Here is a 22821-nt window from a genome sequence, read left to right on the forward strand (position 1 = left end):
GTGTAGAAGCATTAAATGATAAAAATAGATGACTTTTGTGAGGATTGTCTTTTAATGGAGCAGTGATAATGATAGACGACTGCCTGAAAACCCTTCTTTGTGCTTCTAAGTACAGGCGACTTGAAAGTGTGTGCATTAGTGTCAGTAATGTGTGGTGTTGTGTGGAAGAATTACCGGAGAGGAGTGTGTGTGTGTTTTTGAGAGCTGCTGCTAGTTTGTTTGCTTCACAATGAAGATAAAAGGGAAAAGAGGAGGATTTTTGCCACATGCTCTCTATTCCCTCTCTTTTCTTCATCTCAATTATTTAGTCCATCGAGCACCTATGTATCTATTTATATAGACATAAATAATCTTAAGAAGCAAGGACTCTTCACCATAGCACTCTTCCTTCTATAAACACTCTCTCAAAAAATACAAATAGTCATATTTCACGCCAATAAAGCTCTTTTAAACTAAACTAAAAGAGAGTGAAAATTCATGATTGCATCTGCTCTCCTTCCCAGACCTTAAAATAACTCGCTACAGACACACACTGTGTTTTGATAGCAGCCACACTGACATTCCTCTGATGGTGTGTGTGTGTGTGTGTGTGTGTGTGTGTGTGTATATGTGTTTGAGTGCACGCCTCCTCCATCATTGTCACCATAGCTCTTTGTCTGTCTTGGTGCTGTTGAAGGAAAGGCTGCTTGGTCTCTGATTGTCTGACCCACATATGGTATAAGTTTACTCTGAGCTCTTCTATATGTCGGCTGTATATAGTGTGTATTTAGGTGTGTGTGTGTGTGTGTGATGGTGGTGGTGGGGGATTTGTCCCATAGATGTATCAGGGTGATCACTCACTCATGTGTGATGCTCCATCTGCTCCCAGCTTCTAACTCACTGAGCCAGACACACACACAAACACACACCACCTTGGAACTATAGGAGAAAAAGAGAGTACTAGATAAAACAACTTTATTCCATCAAAACAGTTTTTCATATATCGAGGGGATGCTCTCTTCTCACTACCAATGCTGCAGTATTAGAGAGTATGAGTGTACTGCTTCCCACTATACTGTGCCTCTGTGTGTATTATTTGAGAGTACAGGCTCAAGTGCTTAGTGCTAGTGGCCCTGTCCTCCTGTGTTACTCTTAGGAACTGAAAATGCCTTGAAAACATACACATCTCAGCGAGAGGAAAAAGGTACGTTTCCTGATGTTTCAAATGGCAACTCTTTCTTGCCGTTTGAGAACAATTGATGGATTTGTTTTGTGTCTTGCTGCGCTCAAGTTCTGCCAAGCTCACCGTGCGATAGGAAGTGAGTGATTTCAGCCCTTTATCTGAACGGCCTTGCTGCCGATAGAAAACACAGCTTAAAGAGGGACACAGAGGGTATGGGAGACATTTACATGAAGCTGTCATTAAGTAGTCTCCACTGAGCCCAATATAATGTGGTCAGACTGTTGTATGAGTTTATATGGCTGTGTGTGACTTCATCTCAGACACAATGACGTTTTAGGGTGTCTGTAAGGGCAGGGTTAAGGTGAGCTGTTCTGTCTCACCTCAAGGTCCATTTAGTAGCTGTGCTGGAGATTTCCATCATATCAAATAATCTTTAACAGCAGAGGGGGGGATGTTAGCAACCACAAAAAGGATGACATACTGTAAGAGAGGGACTCTCTTCCAAGGCTGGTAGATACCTCCTGGATAAAAAGCATATCACTGACATGATTTAAACATGAAAAATTGGTAGTATTAACAACAGTAAGATTCAGCTCAGTACAGCCAAGTGGTATGTTACAATACACAAGCTCACCTAGGTACTAGAGTCCACTAATACAAAGTAGTGTCATCTGTTGTTCACTTCTTCACTCATTTCATCACTCCTTTACACAGTCCAGTGACTGTAGGACCCTTCCACTTCTCTCTCCTCTGTTCATGACCCTCTTGTTGCTTTTCTTCATTTCCTTTTGTTCTGGAGAGGGCCACACTGAATTCCCCTCTTCAGTAGGGCCCCCTAAACACACACACACACACGCACGCACACACACGTATGCGCGCGCACGTACACACTGGGCCTCCCCTCCACATCAAAGACAGGAATGTGGGGCCCGTTACCATTATGCATGGGTAGACCTAGTTATGTCAAGTTTACCCCCGTATAAGGGTAGCATATGTGCATGTGTGTGTGTTTCTACATGCTATTAGTGAGCCAAGTATGCTCTATATTCACACACATCTCCAGATCTGCTTTGAAATGTCAAAGCCATTACTTGAGCTACATGCTCATGCTGGTGGGTTACTGCTCTCAGTCAGGCCTGGGAACACCTGGACCATTTCATTCTGTTTCTTTCCATGAGCTGCTAATTCATTTTCTTGGAGTCTTTGAAGTTCCTCCTTTCCCTCTTTTTTCCTTGATTTTACTTCCCCTCTTTTATTTAAATTTACTGCGTAAAGCAATATTTTATACAGTAAGTGCCTTTGAATAAAGCTTCTTCATCTGCTCTTCCATCCTTCTTTAGCTCCTTCAGTCCTCCTTCACTCCCTTGCTTCCTTCACTTTCCTTTCCTCCATTTTGTTTCCTTTCTAACCATGGTACATCCTTGCAATAGAAGACACACGATGATCTCGGTGTCTCTCTGCCTCTAAGTCTCTCACTTTCATGTACGCAAGCTCCATCGGTTGTCACTTGCGGCTATGACAGGCATCATTCTCATTGACGTGCTACTGTCTTATCGGCCAACTCTCTCACCCTCATACCGCCAGCCTCCCTATCGCCAGCTAGCTATCCTGTGTGTCTATCGGAGCTAACCAGGCCTGCCTGGCACAGATAAAACCCGGCATTAGGGGCTTTTGGGTGGGTCGGTGGGTTGAGGGTGATGTTAATGCACAGAAAACAGATTACAAGAAAAATGGATGTTGGAGGAGGAGGAGGGTGGTAGTTGGGAATGTTTCAGTGTGGTGATGGTGCAGTGCAGTTTTATTTCTTTGCAATCTTTTTTTCTCATACAGGAATTATGCAAGGTTTCTGAACATCAAGAGGCATGTTGCAGACAAGGAAATAAAATCCCTGGGGATGTTGGGGAATGTTAGTGAGTTTTAGAAATGAGCCACATTATAGGGATGCGCTAGAAGTCATTCTACAACTTGTTTCACTCATTTACTCCATTAAATATCAGTTTTCAATATTGTAGGGCCACTTCTCTCAAAGAACACAGTTGTAGTGGAAACTTAGTTCCAGTTTTGCTGAGCTGACAAACACCATTAACAATCCAGGAAAGAATAACAATTGTAGGTCATGGAAGATCTCTGTGTAGCAGTTGTGAAAAGTCAAGTTTGGAGTTTTACATCAGAGCCATTGAGAGACAAAGACTAAAGTTTTTCCTACTGCAGTTTATTCGTCTGCTATTCTTTGCCTGTGGCTTTCGCTCTTCATTATTCCCCACTCTTAAACTCTCTGCTTTGTCTTTGTCCTCTCCTCCCTCTCTCAATGCTTCTCTACGCACTTGCCTCTAATGTGCTTAATATCTGTTAATGTTACATTATACTTGTTGATAAGAGAGTAGAGATGGGCTTTTCCTGAAAACACAAGCACAGCATCATTCTATGAATCCATCCATCAAGCACTTAAGCAATACAGAGGAGACAATGAGACAGCAGCAGCATCTCCCATCATCACTGACTATTGCATTGATTTCTTGACTTAGTTCACGCACATACCCATTCACATAGAGCTGTGCATGTATACACATGTAAACACGAACCTGTGAATTTATACATGTGTGAAAAACAAATCTTTGCATGTTAATACGCTACAGGTGCTTGTAGATAAATGTGAAAACCGACAGACCTATGCATAGGCATGCAAGCTTACATGCACTCACGCGATTGTACACACGTGTAACTTTAAGCTCTTCTAGAAGAAGCTCTAAACCCTCCTAAATGTACAGCTCCCCCTCTAAACCTGATTATTAGATTCTAGTGCTTGTTTCCCAGAGTCAGTAGCTCAGCTTGATTTAGACTAATGTTCCTTATGTATCCCATCCATCCATCCATCTGTTCAGTTTATATATTCCATAGTCCTTTGTTCTCTCCATGGTTTCCATATTCTCTGGCCAGTCTTGGCCGCAGCGCCTGTGGAATAAATTGATTTGAGACAATTTATTACCTGTTGTTTTCACACATCACCTACTCTAACTCGCCCACTCTTCTGTTTTCTCTCTTTCTCACCTTTCTCACTCTTTCCACACATTTAAAAAAAAAAATACAACTGCATCCTCAGAGAAAGGGGAAAGGTAGGAAGAAAATAAAGAGTGAAACAAAGACATAAAAGGAAACAAAGACAGAAAGGAAAAAGTTGGTTACTTAATACATGTTACTTCTCTCGCCAAGCAGTTGAGTCCCTGTTTCTAAAGTGATATTGGAATCAGTGATGGACAAAGAGAGTAAAACTATGAAGAGACAGTTGCTTTTCCATTTGGAATTTTGCAGACTGGACGATGCACAGAGAGACAAGCAGATGGATACAAACGGAAGAAAGGAAGGCTGACAGAAAGACAGACTTTGATTCTCTGTATTATTGTGCATTTGTGTGTGCACAACCAGTCTAGGCTAGTACTGGTCATTAGCCGGTGAACTGGACTTGGGTGTCTGGTCCAGAGATACATGTGGCTGCCAACTGAAATGCCTCTTTTTGTGTGTGAGAGAGGGAGAAAATGATGCCGGGAGCCTGCAGAACAAAAACTATTCTTTCACCTCTGTGTGTGTCAGCCAGCATTTTTCCTAGTTCTGGTTGTCTGTGCTTAAAAACTATGTTGCCATGTGCGTTGGTATGTGTGTGTGTGTGTGTGTGTGTGTGTGTGTGTGTGCTCATCTAGATGCGAGCCATCCCTGAATGAAATGTATCCTTTGTTTACGGGCCCATTATCTAGATAATAACATCCATATTTCCTCTCATCTCCAGTGCTTTATCACAGCCTTATGAGCTCTTTCTCTTTCTCTCTATCTTTCTTGGCCTCCCTCTCTCTCTGGCACACACACACACACACACACACAGGCAGTGAGAGATAATGGGATTGTTGCCCCTGGTTTCTTTTGGTGAGATTGTAAATAAATCCTTTCATCGCAAAGTGTGTGCGCTCAGCGTCCACCCGTGCAAATCTCTTTCTGTGTGTGTACGCATGTACATATCTATCAAAGCACATATTAGCGTATGCATATCTATCATCTGTGTGTGCATGTGTGTGTGTTTTCATCTTATCATTTTTTTCATCTATCTGGGTGTGAACCTATTCGTCTATGTGTGTGTTTGTGTGTGGGTTCAGTATCATTTTCCAGCTAGTCATTGCCTGCTGTCCCTTCCTTGTCACTGTAGGCTGATAGCAGTGCGAGTCGACAAAGCTCAGTAATGGAGAGCTGATAGTTGCCCTCCCCCCCGTCGCTCTGTGCTTTTCATTTGCTGCTGAGATGACTTTGGCTCACAGCCATCCCAGCCAGCCAATCTCCTATCTTGTATCTGCACCATTACTTTCCATATTCAGGCAAATTATTCGCCAAAGCTCACAAAGAAAATTTGAGCGTCCACGCACGTGTGAGTGTGCGCACACGCCTGCTTGGTTGCACTGGAAGATAAATAGTTACCTTTATAATACAGGTGTATTGGATGATTAAGTTTTCATTGAAATCCAAAGGTAGTGTCTTATTGTTATTCTCTCTGGGCTTTATACAGGACCACCGTGTTTTCATATATGCCCCGTATTTGTCATTATTTCAGTTCTAAAAGTGTTTTCATTAGTTCCTCCCAGCTGCTGAATGGAGCTGTCTTTTATACAGTTGTAATAACACCATTATCCAGTCAATAATGTTCCTTTCCATGCATCTACCTCTGTAATCATGTTTGTGTTTACAATAATGATACTATATTCAATACTGCTATTAACACAGCCTTTCAATTAAGCTGTTTACATGGCTCTGTAAAGCAGGCGCTTTCAACCTTTTTCCAAAATTTGGATAATTTCACACTGCCTACCACTTCAATAATAACTACCTTTTACTGCTGGAGTAAATGCAGTCTTATTTCCCCAGTTGGGAAATAAGACTGGGCTTAAACTTTGGTTTGGGGGAAAAAAATGCAATGTGAGAAATGTTTGTTGGATATTGTAAGGGGGATATGAAATGTGAAAAAACAAAGATTGATATGTGAGTGTGTCACTGTGTTTTTTGCTAGTATGTGCTGCAAATTTAAAGCAAGGAAAGTAATACATTGTGTTTGATGTATAATAATAATAAATATCAACTTTGTTTAACACGCTTTTATCAAGCAATAAGCTTTCTGACTTTCTTTTTTTAAAGCCATTATTGTGAAGGTTTTTACAGTAAAGCAGTGATAGGTGCTGTACAAGGTGGTTGAGATAGCCTTGAAATGTCGGACTTGTAGAAATTGTTATCACAATAATAATGCAAATACAAAAATGTGTATCAAAACTGCTCAATATTGTTTTATATTTTACATAAAGGTTTCTTGAATTAATACTGCCTGATAAAACAAACCCTTTCAAGATGCAGTAGTTGGTGCAGGATCATAGTTCTACTTGTATTTAACATTTTAAGAATGTTGAGTGTTTTTCTAACTGTTTTCTGGTAATTTTCTCTGTAGATCTTGGTGAACTCTGTGAGTCCCAACCGTCCAGCAGTGCTCTACGAGAAGGTGACTGTAAGCGAGGGAGGAAGTCCCCTACTGAGAGACATGCTGTTCAGCCCAGACCAGCAGTACATCTACACGCTGACTGACAGACAGGTGGGTTCAGTGTTGGAGATGCAGACAAAAATATGCACGAATTGAGACCCACAAAAACTCCACTACCCATGTACAGAATACATCTTTCTGTGCAGCTGTGAAGCAGGAAGTAAATGACAACAGAACAAGTCACATGGAATCAAATTTATGCAATTCTTACATGTGGTAAACACAAACACACGCAGTATGTGTGCTGTAATGATGGATGTATGTATGTAGCCATCATTAGCCTCCATATCCAGCATGCCTCAATACAGCAGTTACCACAGGTGATGGTATGGGGCTAACAATGCCTTGTTAACACACATGGCTCCAGTTTTATATTTTATTTGGGTGGACCCACAAGCCTGTACACACACACACACACACACACACACACACACACACAGACAATTCTGTTCTATTGCATGTTGCAACAGTCATTTCCACCACAGCAGTCTAGTACCAACTGTCCAGAGCAGACCTCACCCCTATTAACCATTAGTTGCTGTATATCTTAACCCTCCTACCCACTGTACAATCACAACACAACTCATCCCCACTGGATGTAATTACACCACAACACACACACACACCAGCTACGCACATTACCACCATGACGGTTTGCTAATAATCAAGATGTTACATCCACACAGACATACAGGAAGTGTTATAGGTCACATGTGGTGTGTGTGTGTGTGTGTGTGTGTGTGTGTGTGCGCCCGCGGTCATTACCAGCCCCACTGCTGGTAAGGACTGTGTCTACTTTGATGGGGAGTAGGGGGGGAGGAAGGAGATGGGGAAAGGGAGGAGGAGACGGAGGGGAGCATGTCGCATCTCTGTCGCTCCCCAGGCCCAGCTGCTCCCCTCGTTTTTCTGTCTCATTAGTGTGGTGAGTGAAGGAAGCAGAGAGGCGGGAGAAAGGAAAGTGAAGTTGTACATGATGTGAATATGTCTGTATTTAATAGATCTAAAACGGCTTTGGGAAAAAATTGTCTGATTAAAAAGGGTGAGAGATGTGTCTGAGGTCTGTTTTCTGAATGATGTTTGAGGCTAGGCGAGTCGATTCTGTTGCCTGTTAAACTAAAGCCTGGCCATAAAATGAAAATTTCTTTCCCTTTTTATTTTTTATTAATTTATTTTTTTGTGCCAAAGGCCAGTGGTTCATGACTGGAGATGCAGTAATTAAACTGGTAATCTGTGATACACTCTTTGTTTTCCAAATAAACTACTGTTGCAGATAGGACTGGGTATTGTTTGAAATTATTCAATATACTGTAAGTTGCCAATACGATACCTGAGTTTCAGTAGCACTACCAAAACTGTCTTAACACAAGCAGACATACAAGAACTTTGCCAAAATCATATGATCTAAAATCAGAAAAGCAAAGGTCAGGAAACATATGGTCAAAGAATAAATAATCAAGAATCATATTGAGTATTCGATGCCAGTTTTTGATACTTTGGTATCAAAGTTCGGTTGGTACTCAAAAAGTATTAAGGTACAAAAACCTAAATATTATGTCTCTCACCTTATATTTCATGTTCACCTTATATCACCCGCAGCTGGCTCTGGAAAACCGTGTGTACGCCTGGTCTGAAGTATGCGTGAGGTGTGCGCATTCTTCTTTTATAAATAAGCGGTTTATGTATGGGAAAAGGTGTTGTGCGTACACCACTGGGAGTGTTCTAATGGTGCGTATCACTCCCATCTCAGGCAATTTGATACTATCTAGATAATCAGTCCACAATCCAATACAAAAATAATACAGATATATTTTTTAATGAAACGATAGACTCTGATTCAAAGCTGATTTAATATGATTCGATTCAGGATAAGGAGTTGATATTTTTACTTTATATAAGTTTAATAAGTGTGACTAATGTGACCAAAACAAATCAATTATTTCCTCAATTTTATCTCAAATACAGAAATTGAACATAAACTCTGTATGAGTGCATGTCCCTGTAAATAAATCAGCACATGGCTTCAGTAATTGGGAGGCCAGTTGGAAGTAGCATTAGCTGCTAACACTAGCGTTACTTGCCTTGTGTTGTCAATACACATGTCGCCTTAGTAGTGAGGTTTGAGGCTGGCATATTCTATGATACAAGGGAGTTTAGAGGACTGTTAATGTGATTTTAGGATTTCAGGCAGTGGAGTACACAGTAGTCTAAGTAAGTTCTTGCAGTGTGGGAATGATGTGGATTGCTTGTAGCAGGTATGTGACGGGGGAAACCAGCGAGCTACAGAAGAGGGGTGGGTCGCACACACCCAACACACACACACATACAGACTAGAGGCACAAAGCACACAGACAGCGAGCGTTGAATCACTGTAGGGGTATATTAGCATCACAATACACACAATAGATACATAATGGACATTCATTGTTTTAAAAATGTTGAAAATCATACTTTGAAATACGTTTGTTGTACATCAATATGTGGAGACGAATGTAGAGGTATACACAGATGGTGTTAGTCTTGGTGTGAGAGTGTCTTTGTTACTTGGTGGCCTGCTCCACTTTATCTTGGCAGCTAGAGCAGCTAAGGGCATGAGGGACACACACATACACAAATTTACTTATAGACACTAGTACAAGACAAGAACATACGCTCAGGCTCACACACTTGTACACTTCATGTACACACACACGCACACACCCATACAACCATTCACACTCAAGGACGTTCTGTCAACTCCCATCATACCCTTTTCTTTAGAACTCCCCCATGTACACACACATTCTCTCTCACACATACACCTCGATCTTGCTGTGTGTTTGATCCCCATTAATGGTTAGCAGGCTCGGGTTAAGCAGGGGGGCTGCGGTTGCCAGACCTCCTAGCTAAACCCCCTTTCCAGCACTAATGACTAGAGGGGGCAATTCCCTTCTCTTGCCCTCCATCCTACCCTCATCTTTATCCTCTGCCCTCCATCTCTCTCGCTCCGCACCCCCATCCCCACTTTTATAAATCCATGCCTCAGCTGCTACACACACGCACACACACATGCTCCCATATTTCCATCTAAGCCCAAATTGAGTCCTCCCCTCTCCAACTGCCTTCTACTGATCCCATTCCCATGTTTTTAATGATCTCTCACTATCGGTTCTGTGGCACTCTTTTCTCCCCCCTCCCCTTCTCTCTCTCTCTCTCTCTCTCTCTCTCTCTCTCTCTCTCTCTCTCTCTCTCTCTCTCACTCACTCACTCACTCACTCACTCACTCACTCACTCACACACACACACACACACACACACACACACACACACACACACACACACACACACACACACACACAAACTTGGTCTCTTTCTTAAAGGAGGCGCAGGTGGGAAATTGTGGAATTGAGAGAAGGAAAAAGGGTGGTGGTAGGAGGCAAGTTTTGAGATGGACCGGGGTGCTACTGTACCACACACACATACACAAAAACACACTAGTAAGCTTGCATGAGGAATGCAACCATGCTCCCTTTTTTCTATTTTCTTATGAAATAGATACACACAGCCCTCCCCTCATCCTGTAAGTAGACGTGTGTGTGTGTGTGTGTGTGTGTGTGTGTGTGTGTGTGTGTGTGTGTGTGTGTGTGTGTGTGTGTGTGTGTGTGTGTGTGTGTGTGTGTGTGTGTGTGTGTAGTTGGTTGCCTGCGGGGGTTCCTCAGACAAGCCAAGCACATTAAGGTGTCACTGGACATATCCACTGATGCGTAGCCCATGACAAGTCCTCCCTTGTCTCACCCCCCTTCTCTCTCTCTCTCACACACACACACACACACACACACACACACACGTGAAGGCCCAGGCTGTGAGTCAAAGTTGGGGGCGAGACCCAGTGATTTATGACTTGCTCTGATCCAGCTATATTCATCACTGTCATTATTATCAATGGAGGATATGACAGCAGGAGAGGACGGCCTGCTGTGTGTGTGTTTAAGTGTGTGTGTACAGGAAATTTTTAGCAGATTATTTTTGACTGCAGCTGGTGTTGTATGTGCTTGTTTTGTTTCATATTTCCACATTTGACTTTGTGTGTGTGTGCAAACAGGTAAAGTTCTGCACCAGCAGCAATTTTAGAAACCTTTACATTATCCATAAGGATCCATTTAAACCCCCCCTCCCCAGCTGTATACATGCACGCACACACTGCCCTTCATATCTCAAAACTGTTATTGTTGCTGTAAATGAGGAAATGTTTTCTCTCAGATTAGCAACTTCATTAAACGGTGCTTGTTAGCTAAAGTTGTTTTTGTGACACCAACACCAACTTTTTGAAGCATCTCTCATCTGTGCCACTGTGGGAAATCATCTCATGGTGTCTTGGCTCAGTCAAGACTTTCCATCATCAAATCATTCCCTTTTCTGTTTTGTAGCCAAAAAGGTAGAAAGCTCTGTCTGAATGTGATGCCACAGCTGCTGTTCTCGCTGTCTTTGTACGCGTACTCAGCCTCAGTGTCATACACACACGGATGCGCACACCCGCGTGTCTTTGATGGCAGCCATGCATATGATAGCGTTGCAGTGTGCGGTGCTGGCTAATTGGTGAAAGCATGAATATTCATCTCCTCCGGTGTGGGAAGGGGGACTGTTTGGAGCGAGTGTGAGCATCCTCGAAACAGACGAGAAGGACTTGGAGGGCTTGATACAGTGGAGGGAAATGATGTATTATGTGTACGCATGAGACAACCTTTGTTCAAGTGTCAAGCTGGCTACACTGGGTGTTACATTGTGTGTGTTTGAGTGAGTGTGTGCATGTGTGTGTGAGCACATAAAAGCATGTATGTCTCAATCGCATTTTGTACCAGTGATGGTTCACATACATTGATTCAGCCACATCTGCATGTCTTTGTAGGAATCTGCATTTTCACACACACTCAGCATTCAAACATATATTTGTGTGTGTTTGTGTGTGTGTGGGCTAACCCCATTGTCTGCTTTCCATTCAGCATCTGAAAGAGATTTCCCCCTCCACATTTCACCAAGACTCTCATCCCTCCAAGGAATCTGTATTCATGCACGGGCACACACACACACACACACACACACACACACACACACACACACACACACACACACACACACATGCAGACACACAAAGTTCTTGTGCCATTCACAAGATGTTGGTTTGAGTCCCCACAATAACAAACAATGGTCTGTATTGTGTTGTTGGCTCTCTCAACAAGGCCTCATCAAGTAATATCTTACCCATAGGGTTTCGTCAGACATCAGTGTGTGTGTGTGTATGTGTGTGTGTGTGTGCGTGTTTGTGTGTCTCTCGATTTGTTTACATTCACATATTACTGGTTCGCTGCCAATCTCGTTAGCAAACACATTAGCACAGGCTGACATCAACACACATAATAAGCAGCTGGTTGTATCAATCAAGGCTGACATTTTAGTGAACTAGATACAGCTAATCAGTCAGTTCTAAGTAGCTCAAAGATTAATTTTCCACAATTTATCAAACTGTGGTCGACTGAGGAACTCCCGAAGTTAACAAGTGCATAATGCAGCATTTAAACGTCTAAGCCAACAATGGCTGATGTTTTATCACTCAGTACGTGTGGCGCGCAGGAAATGGGATTTGCTTAAATGCTTGAACAGATTTAGAAGAGAAGGAACTTTTCCCCCCAGTTTTTTTCATTTTCTTCAGTTTTGTTCGTGAACTGAGCCCACTACGCATCCGACCTGTTCAGTTAGATTTATGAGCACGATTCCAGCTTCATCTTTTCCACTCCAAGCTTAAATGAGTACTTGGGTGTCCTATACTCTATACACACACACACACACACACACACACACACACACACACACACACACACACACACACACACACAACCAACCAGCCACACATATCAGGACTGCCCATGCACACACACACGCAGACTTTGAGCAAGGAGGTGGTCATTGTTATGTAAATGTTAATAGACCCGGTGCAGCGAGGCGAAGACAGGAGTACAGTGACTAGAAGGGAGAGGTGCTGGTGCGGGTGCCAGTGTAGTCGTGTAGGTATATGGCATTCAATTACAAGAGTTCAAACCATTATAGCACCTTCTTCAGCACAGGACTGAGCACATACACACAGACTAATACACAATACTGTTAATCATACATTAGTGCACACTCACATATATGTAGACGTCCATATTTATAGACCTCTTGTCCTTTTTTGTAACAGCATACATTATGTCTGTACTGTCACATGGGTACTCCTACATTGGCTGTGGGTATAAAAACAGTCAAATTTGTGGTGTGGTGAGAAAATTTGCTTTGCATTGTACTTTTTGATGGAGTGGTATCAACTAAAAATGGCTGGAATGTATGAAGAGAGTATAGATAGAGATAATAAGTACAAAACTAAGCAGAAAAAAAGGGAGTGAGGCCTTTCTACAATGCAATTTTCATGTCATGCGCGGCCCCCATTATGCTTTTGACTAAGAATGTGACCTCTCAAAGTAAAACATCCCTTTTCTCCTGCTTCATCAGATTCCCCTCTACCTCTCCAGAAATGAATAGGTCCCCTCTAGAGCCAAAATGATTAGTTGATTAATTGATTTGTTGATCAAAAGAAAATAATTAAGTGATTTATTGTTTGAGTCACTCGCCAAGCAAAACACCAAACATTTGCTGGTTCCTGCTTCTCAAATGTGAAGATTTATTGCTTTTTTTTGATGGTAAACTGAATATTTTGGGGTTTGTTTGATCTGTTTCGGATAAAACAAACAACTTGATGACGTCACCTTGGGCTTTAATTAACTGTGATAGGCATTTTTCACAATAATCTAATATTTGATGGACAAAACAATGAACTGGTAAATAGAATATAATGTGCAGATTAATCAATAATAAGAAACTGTTAATTGAAGCCCTACTCCCCTCCTTTCTGTGATATGATGAAAGAAAAAACACCCAGAGAGAAATGATCCTAATTCCTTCTAACAGTGGCAGATGTGTGAGGAGATTGACCAAGATGCCATGATTAGCCAGAGATGGGATGGTTTCCATGTATCTTAATATCTCAAAATTCACTTCACTTCTCTGTCTTTCTCTTTAATTGTGTTTCCTGCCTTTTTTCACACTTCCCTCTTTCCTGTTGTATCATTCTCTCTTGTGGTTTTTCCCTTTTAAAAAAGGAAAAAAAAGTGTGTACCTGATTGAGTGTGTGCGTGCCCCATCAGAAAAGTGTGCTCAGACACTTGTCTTGGGCGTGATGCTATCAGTCCTAATGGAAGTCTAGCTGTCACTAGATAGCTCTGTCTTTTTCTCATTTCTCTCTGTTTTACTCCGCCGTCTTTTCCCATAGGATGGCGCGATAGAGCAGACTGGTAGGGTTAGAAAAGAGGACAAGATGGATATGGAGGTTAATGGTTTCTCTCTCCCTCCATCTCCCCCTCCTCCCTGTTCTTCTCAATCACTATCAATCGGCTGTACAATCGGTCCTCCTGTTGCTTGACAGTGATTGGGGCGGAAAGATGTGGCTCTGACTGATTGTCATCGGATGAGGCCAATCAAACGCTGGCATGGCCCGCCGAGCCTCTCTGAGTGCCACATCATTGTATTCAGTCCTGTGCCTTAACCACAAGCCGCACTTGGTAGAACAATGAAGTGTCGCTCATGCATGACGGTACAGGGAATTGTTTTGAGTTTTAGTCAAATTTCTTTTCAAATTCATGCACAGCAGGCCTCGTCAGACCCAGTTATAAAGTTTCGAATGGGAAGAAAATTTTCTTTGTGTTCACAGTCAGAAATTACAAAAGGAAGGAACATGATACTGATAAATACAGTTCGAAAGACATTTGTGCATAATAACTATGACTGTAACTAATAATTATTTTCATTATTGATTACATTTTTTTTTCAATTAATCTTTTTGTCTATAAAATGTGAAAAAATATGCTTGAACAGGCTAATGTTTGCCATTTTTGCTTGATAAATTAAAGGGTCACTCCACCAATTTGAAACATGAAGCTCAGTTTACGCGCCATGAGGAGTACTATTCAGCCTGTGAAATCAGATGTATAAGTCTTCTTTGGCTTCTCAAATATGAGAAACTCACCCTAATGATGTAATAGGGGTTATCTTTGCTCGGGCTCAGAGACTTACATTTTCTTATGGAAAACTTGCGTTTCAAACTGTAATCATTGAGCTTGAAAGACTTTTACCAGGCAAGGATAGTCGAATGAAAGATGCTATTAAGTGGCATTATGGAAAATGTTGGATCCAGCATCTTTGGAGCTTGATCCATACTAGAGACTTAAAGCCAGAACATCCCTTCCTCTGCTGCATCAAATTTGACCATTCTGCAATACTAAATTGCTGGACTACCCCTTTAATTTTCTACATTAGCGATTAGTTGACTAATTGTTTCAGCATTAATAATAACCATAATGGCTAAGTCAAGTATCTGTCTCTCACATGAATCATGCTTGTATGTATTAGTTTATAAATTATTTTCTTCCTTATTTGCTGCAACCAAGAAATATGGCAACATCAGCTGATGTCATAGAAAGACATGACAAATATTGATCAGATCTGACTGTTTTCACGTCTTTGGATTTGTTTTTTGTTTTTTTGACGTAGCTTGGTTAAAATGCATATTCATTCTTTTCAACCAATTCTCTCTAATTTGCAATTTAGTCATTGTAATTTTCCAAGACCTCCTGTAAAACTTTCTGGCAGTAATTTTGAATGACAGCATACATATTACCACAAAGTCAATCGAACTGATTTTGTTTATTCTGCTCAATTCTTTGCCAGCTCTCCATAATCACTATCCATCCACAACACCTACCAGGCATGACTTCCACACAGCAACTCCTGTGAGAGCAAATAAAGAAAAGCAGCATTTGTCCTCTTTTTTTCTTCTTTCTCTCTTCTGCTGCTCTCTGTCTGTGTATATGGTGTTGGGTCGCTTGGCAGTGCTAATGGAAATGCCAGCTGTGTGGCTCCTCACTCCTCACCAAGTCCATTTACTAAAGTGACAGAGTCATTTACCAGGCCGCCGGCCTCTCCCATCCTCACTTAATTAGAAGACCCCTAGGCCTGTCTACCTTAGCCGGTCACATTTACCTCTTTCTCTCTCTCTACAGTCTCTTTGTTCCAATTCTTTGTTTTCCGCAGCTTTTCAATCTCCGTCTCGTCCTTTGTCTCTGTCTCAGTTTTTCTTTCTATCAGGCTCTCTCTCACATGAGGGACAGAGTATTATGGACAAATGGCTACACAAAGAGTGAGAGAGTGTATTGGCCTATAGTTTGGGATTAGCTCTTTTTGGAAGAGTAAATGGGAATGTCCATGTGATGAGGATAGTGATGAAGAGTGATGAGGTCTAATGTCTTTATTTTTGTTTGTCTTACTTTTTTACTCACGCTAGATTTTCTCTTTATTTTGTTTGTGTAGCCATTTCTAACTGTTGATACTCTTGCTCTTATTTCAGATATCGCTTTCAAATTGTTTTTGTTTTTGTTGTAAAAAGAGATGCATTTCTTTCTTAAGGTAATTTTGGAGGCTGGTAGTGCTTCAACACTTACATTTTCATGTCCATAAGTTTTTTTCAGAGTTTGGGTGAATGCTTTTCAAAAGTTTTACTACAATTTTATTTGAAGGTGCTTCTATATTAGTTTGAAGGTACTTACACACACACACTGAATAAGCACTCCTACAGCTGCAGTGCAATCGTATTATGTGTACACTGTGTATGTTTGTGTGGACTGTATATATGTTGTCTCATAGCGGTTTCCTAGGAGAAGGGAATTTGAGTTGTCATGTTTATTGGCCTTGAACTTGCAATATGTGCACACACAAATGACAAATAAATAAGTTGTTTGATCGGCCTCTTGTTTTCACCAGTATGGAGTATAAAAGAAGAGATCAAAACCGTATTTCAGAATAGGAAAAACAATGGAGCGGATGAATAATTGAGCCCAGTGCAGGAGAAAGAGGATAAAAAGATAAATTAAAGAGGCGAAAGAGAAGGAGAGCTGATCAGGAGGGAGAAACGGCAGACAAAACATAATATGAGAGAGAGAAAGATAGTGAGGGAGGCATGAAGGGCAGTGAGCTCAAAAAATGCTGCAGTGACTGAGTTTTGAGAGAGAAAACAAGAGATTACAGTTATCATAGTGGGCACTATTTCTTCCACTGTGACACATTAAGACCTTATTCACTAAAACAGGTCTGCAGCAAACAATTTGAGTTGACCACAATGGCCAGATCTGTCAATAACATCTCTGCAGGGAACCAGCGATTTAGTATTTGGACATCATTCAGCAAATTGAATGTGACAGCAGATGGTTTTTCGATGGAACACAAAGATGTGATTGCTGTGTCTCACTTTTCATTTCTCCTACTACACAACCTTTACTCATCCTCCCTCTTTTTACCCATCCTTCAGCACCTCTCCTTCCTTTTCAGTGCCAAACTCTCAGAGGCTTGTTTGCTCTGCTGCTTATCTCAAATCAGTCAACACATCGAGCTCCTAGCCAGCCACTGATCTCGTAAGCCCCTTACAGTCCAGTCAATGCACACATGCTAACCCAGCCTCCCCAGTTGTATCACTCTTTTTATTTCTATTTCTCTGTGACTCGCTGTCCTCCTGGAGCACTGGAGCATTTAGTAGCTATGTTGGTAGATATAGATTTTTTTTTTTTTTTTTTTGTCGTGCACATTAAACCAAAGCTGACTGTGTATGAGTGCTCTTTCCTTAAATTGACGTCCTACACTTTGACCTTTGGGAGCTTCCCAGTAAAACCACATTGGTCCCTGAGCTACGGAATTAGAGCCATATGAGGTTGAGTGGTAGTTGATGAAGAAGGCACAGGCGTTACTAATTTATGATGCGGAGTCTCATGCAGATACTAAAAAAAAAAAAAAAAACAACCCTGAAAATAAACTGTGATTTCTTCCTCTTGGCGCCCAGACAGTGTAACCCAGAGAAGAGGCTCTCTTCTGGTAGACATCTCAGCTACGCCCCCTCCTCTTCTATACACTCCCCTTGTGTTTGAATGTTAAAAAAAGGAGCCGCAACAAGGCTGATCCTTTTATGTCTGTATTTTTAACAACCAATGAAAAGCCGCACTGAAAGCTTTACAGGTCCTTTGGGTTTTGGGGGTGACCGTCGCAAAGCCTGTTAGCTGGACATTTAAAGGCAGGTGATAGCGCTCTGTAAAAACAGATTGGAGAGGAAAGGTGGAAAGTTTATAGCAGAAAGGAGATGTCATGGCATTGCGATATGGTCAGGGTAGAGGGCTGACAAGAGAGGAAGAGAGAGCGAGGAAGGAGAATTGAGTTACAGCGGTGGATGCTATTGTAAATAAGGAGATGGCAAGAGAGAGGAGATGGCGGGCTTGGTTTATAAGGTCATTTAAAGGAGTAATGTGGCACGCTGTCGGGAATTGGCTTTCATTAAAAGAGCCATTGAGAGAGACAGAAAGAGGGAGACAGCGAGGGAGTGTGTATATGCGTGTCTGTGGGTAAGCAGTATTCCCACCACACATGCAGGCACACATTTTTTGGATCTACATGCAGTTATACAAGTACATTCCTGGCTCCAGTATAGCATTTTATATCCCCACTGAGAAAAACAACCATCATAGCCCCCTACCACATCAACAGCTCTGTGCCACTCCCACTGAATAGAGCCCATAGTGTCTTCACTACCACTAGTACAGGAACAATTGTAAACAATAGGCCATATCTATCATTACATAGGGCAGTGATAAGGTTATGCTAGCTCACCAAGGACCCATAGTGTTAGTATGATTTACGTGGACCATTGTCCTTAATCACAGTCATAATGATTTATGGAGAAGAGAGGGGGAATTGGCTCACGTCCATGATGATATGAGGAACAGTCTATTCTTGCTCCTTCTTTCCATTTTCACTCTTTTTTTAAAAATCATAAACTATATGAAAGACATCCTGTGATGATTTCTTTATCCCAAGGTGTCCAATCACATATCCTCAACTATAGCTGCTTTTTCCTCATCCATCTATCCATTATCTGCTCATTCATTCACTCTCTTTTCCCTCTCTGTCATCCTTTTATTATCTAAGACACACCAATCCCTTGTTCCATCCTTTTTTCAGCTCTCCTTTCAGATGAAAACTAGACTCACACTCATTCTGACAATGACACATAGCAGCCGTCTGCCACCATATTCCATCTACTCAGCACAATGTCCTCGCCGATTCGCCCTGTGTGTGTCTTCCATTACACCTCTCTTTCCCTCTATTCATTCATCCAGCCAGCACTTCCAGTAGATGACCACCTCCCTCTCTTCCCCACTATTGCTCGTTTGCATCATTTCATCTGTCTTTCTCTTTCTGGGCAGCTAGCCAGCTAGAAAGCTACTGTACTGAGGCCTGTATTGACTTTAGATTGGAGGAGCAACAGCATGTTTCAGTCTGTAGAACGAATGAATGAGATGCCCGCAGAAGGATGAATCTTGGAGAGAAGATTGTGGGGCAGATAAAACAAGCAGAAGGAATATAGAGAGTAATGGAAATAACTAAATGTATAGAGGGGAAATGAAGGGAACAGAGAAAAGAAAGAAAAGGGGGATTAGAGGCACACAGTGTCAAGTGTTTCAAGTGTTCAAGTGTCTGTCTGCCCTCTGCTTGAGCAGTATTGTTCCGTCAAAAAGCCCCAAGACCAGTCTTGATACAAGACATTTCAGAGCATAAATGAGTTCCATCATGTCATATCTATTTCATATCTGTGTTTTACTTAAAGCTCACGGAGGAATCCCAGCCCCAGTTAAATATTTCAGTGCTGCGTTCCTTTGTCCGCCTGGTTTCAGTCTTGCAGCTAACCAGCTTTATCTCTTACCTCAGGCCTCTGCTCTCTTTCTGCCATATGTTTTTCTTTTCTCTTATCCCTCCATATATCTCTCTGTCTCCCCCCTCCCATCCCTACCTCATAAAAAAATCAGCCCCACTGGGCCAAACAATACTTTAGTCCTCACATACCACTTGCACAGGCTTCTCATGGTTAAATCTGTGTGTGTGTGTGTGTGTGTGTGTGTGTGTGTGTGTGTGTGTGTGTGTGTGTGTGGGTCCATGCTATAATAGTGCTACCCAAGGGTAGGGTTGTTAAATGCTGTTACTTACTGATCAGTCGGCTCACTCTCTGCTGCATGAGTTAAAACTAGCCTGCAGTGGCAATTTGATACATGTGCGCACACACACACACAGATACACACATCATGAAACGGGGATTGAGCAACTCATCAACTTGGGGCCCGTTAGTGAAGAAAAGTTGAATGTGGCGCTGACACTTTCAGCACATGTGCACACACAGACGAGCAAACACACGTGCCTGCTTTGTTGCACACTAGCATTCTGCGCATATGCTAGCAATCTGTCTGTCACATACTTAAACACACTCAACCTCTCTTGAATGTCTAGAACTACACACACACTTTCAGACCCATTGGGGCCCTGTTGTGAACAATCTGCCATCACCTTTAACAAGAGTGGAGGGCTAACTTGAACACTTGATCTCGTTTCTTAGGCAACATCTGTAGCTTGTACATCCAGTATGGCTGTGAATGACTGAGACACACACCAAGTCTTGTCACATAGATGCACTAAGGCCTTGTTGCACAGACTCTGTACAGACACTTTAATTCCCTCTCTGTCTCTCATACGTGTGCGCGTGTACACACGCACACGCACACACACACACACACACACAGGGGGTTTGTCCTTCTGCTCCTCTGCCTCCCATTGGTTTTTGAGGTCACCTGTCAATCACAGCACTGTTGCCACGGCCACCTGTCAGGTGTCCCAGCATGCATTGCCAGGCCTCTCCTGTACATGCTTCACTGGAGGCTGTCACACGCCGCTGGACCGGAATCGCTCACCAGAACACTCACATGCACAAAGACACACACACATCTCACAGACTAGCTCTCTTCCAATCTCAGGAACGTGTGCACAGACACAAACACACACTCTGTTTGCTGAATTGAATCAGTCTGATAAGCTGTCAAATGCTCATCTCCATCCAGCTGAATATACCGCTCATCTTATGAGTTTGATTACAACGAGGATACTAATTATTTTTTCATCACCTCTCTGTCTCTCTCTCTCTCTCTCTGTCGCACTAGGTGGTTAGAGTTCCAGTAGAGAGCTGTGAGCAGTACACCACTTGTGGGGAGTGTTTGGGCTCCAAAGACCCTCACTGTGGATGGTGTGTCCTCCACAATGTGTAAGTACCACACACACATTAACACACTTCACCCTGGCACCCCTCACATGCAGCTCATTGCATTGTATAGTAGAAATTGTGAAAGACGTGTTTAGGTGTTTGTCAGCTGATGATATTGGAGTGGAAGCACCCACATGAATGAGGAGCCTTTTGTCACCCCAGAGATTCCAATTCTTGTTGTTTAAAAGGAAAATCCACCCTAAAATAGAATTCAGATTGGGCTCTTTCAGTGGTTATTTTCAGGTTATCATCTATTGAAAATCAGAGTATCAAGGCTTGAATTGGTGATATTATCAGTGATCAGATCTACTCTACTGACACTGAATTAGTTATCAGCTCGGCTCGCACTTTTTCAATATAGTCCACGTTAACAGAGTTTTTTGAATGTAGGTCTTACAGTTAGAAAAGAGCGTCACAGCACAATCTCCACCCAATGGGATGAATTTTCCCATTGAGAGTTTTTGTAGGAAATGGAGACAGTTAATACATTTGTGTTCTTGGGTGTGTACAACTTTGAGGACTTAATTTTCAGTTGTACGTTTAATTGTGTCTTGTTAAGTCTTGCTGAATCTTATATATTAAAATTCTGAAATTCAATTGTACGGAAAACTCTCTGGAAAACCTTGAAAACTAAAATGAGGGCTTCTCAGTCCCCTCTGCTTCCTGAGCTGCATTGACATGTGATTGTTGACATACTGTTGTCTGAGCCAGACAGAAATGAACTGCTACACCTTTAAACAGCTGAGTCTTTCTCTTTACCTTATTAAGTGTTGATCATATACATGAAACAAGTTTGTTTTTTCTACATGTATGTGCTCAACCAAAGGGAACAGTTGTCCAATTGCTCAGTGAAACCTAGACAGGCTGACGCGTATAGAGAACTAATTGTAGCACCTAAACACTGCACACAGAAGAGAAGTAGGATGCGAGGCAGCCAGGTGCTGCTTTGAATGTGCCCTATGATGACCACAGAATCTATTTTTAACACCTTGTTACCTAGTAAAATGCAACATTTAATTAATCACAGACTTGTGATTCATAGAAGAAGTCTAACTTCTACAACTTGAAAGCTCCCTGGCAGTAGAGATACATTTATCCTGTCTAAGTCTGTCAACTGGCTAAACCTGTTAATAGCACATAAATAACAACACAGCTTTGCAGCCTGCATCACTGACACTCCCATTTATCTTAGTGGTATTTAGCTTGTTTTTGTGTGTGTTAGTTTACTACACGTGTACTTCTTAATACTTCCGTGGGAACTTTTTGGCAAGATTAAGGATTAGTCACTTCAAGTGTTAGTGTTTGGTTCATAGACTAGATCTTATGTTTGCTTTAAGATTACTGGTTGAGGTTAGATATGTAACAGTGAGAGATTTGTAGTTATATTTAGAAAAAAGATCACTAACAAGTGTAGCAATGTACAATAACACTGTGTCTGAATGTAATATCTCTATTTCCTCCATTTGACTTGAGGGCGTGTGTGTGTGTATGCACACACACAGGAGAGTGTGAGAACATTTACATGTTATTGAAAGGTGACAGGATGTTAAACCACATTTGGAACACCTTAAGCATTTGGCACAGTGCCTTTTCCTGGTGAGTTAATTAAACTTACAAAACATATGACTAACCTGTCTTTCCTCAAGGCACACACACACACACACACACACACACACACACACACACACACACACCCACACAGCCCACCTGTGTTTCCCCATTTCAGCAGACACACACACATCTTTGAAATTGCACACACAATCAGGATGGACTTGAACCAGTGATCACCTTCCGTTTGGGCAAATTTTTGACCTTGTGTCTTGAATACAGCTCGTTCATTTCCTACCTGATAGTGTT

At 41.9% G+C, this 22821-nt stretch overlaps 1 protein-coding gene across 5 annotated transcripts in view; it reads left to right on the forward strand.

Annotated features, from left to right (window-relative positions):
- Positions 1 to 22821, forward strand: part of LOC122868706 (plexin-A1-like) — a 192745-nt gene that overhangs the window by 80988 nt on the left and 88936 nt on the right. For all 5 annotated transcript variants that reach the window (XM_044180937.1, XM_044180965.1, XM_044180956.1 and 2 more), the window contains exons 4-5: positions 6636 to 6776; positions 20864 to 20964. In XM_044180937.1, coding sequence (XP_044036872.1) covers positions 6636 to 6776; positions 20864 to 20964 — 242 coding nt within the window. The remainder of the gene's footprint in view (positions 1 to 6635; positions 6777 to 20863; positions 20965 to 22821) is intronic.

This window comes from Siniperca chuatsi, linkage group LG2 (genome assembly GCF_020085105.1).
Source record: "Siniperca chuatsi isolate FFG_IHB_CAS linkage group LG2, ASM2008510v1, whole genome shotgun sequence".
Taxonomy (NCBI): Eukaryota; Metazoa; Chordata; class Actinopteri; order Centrarchiformes; family Sinipercidae; genus Siniperca; species Siniperca chuatsi.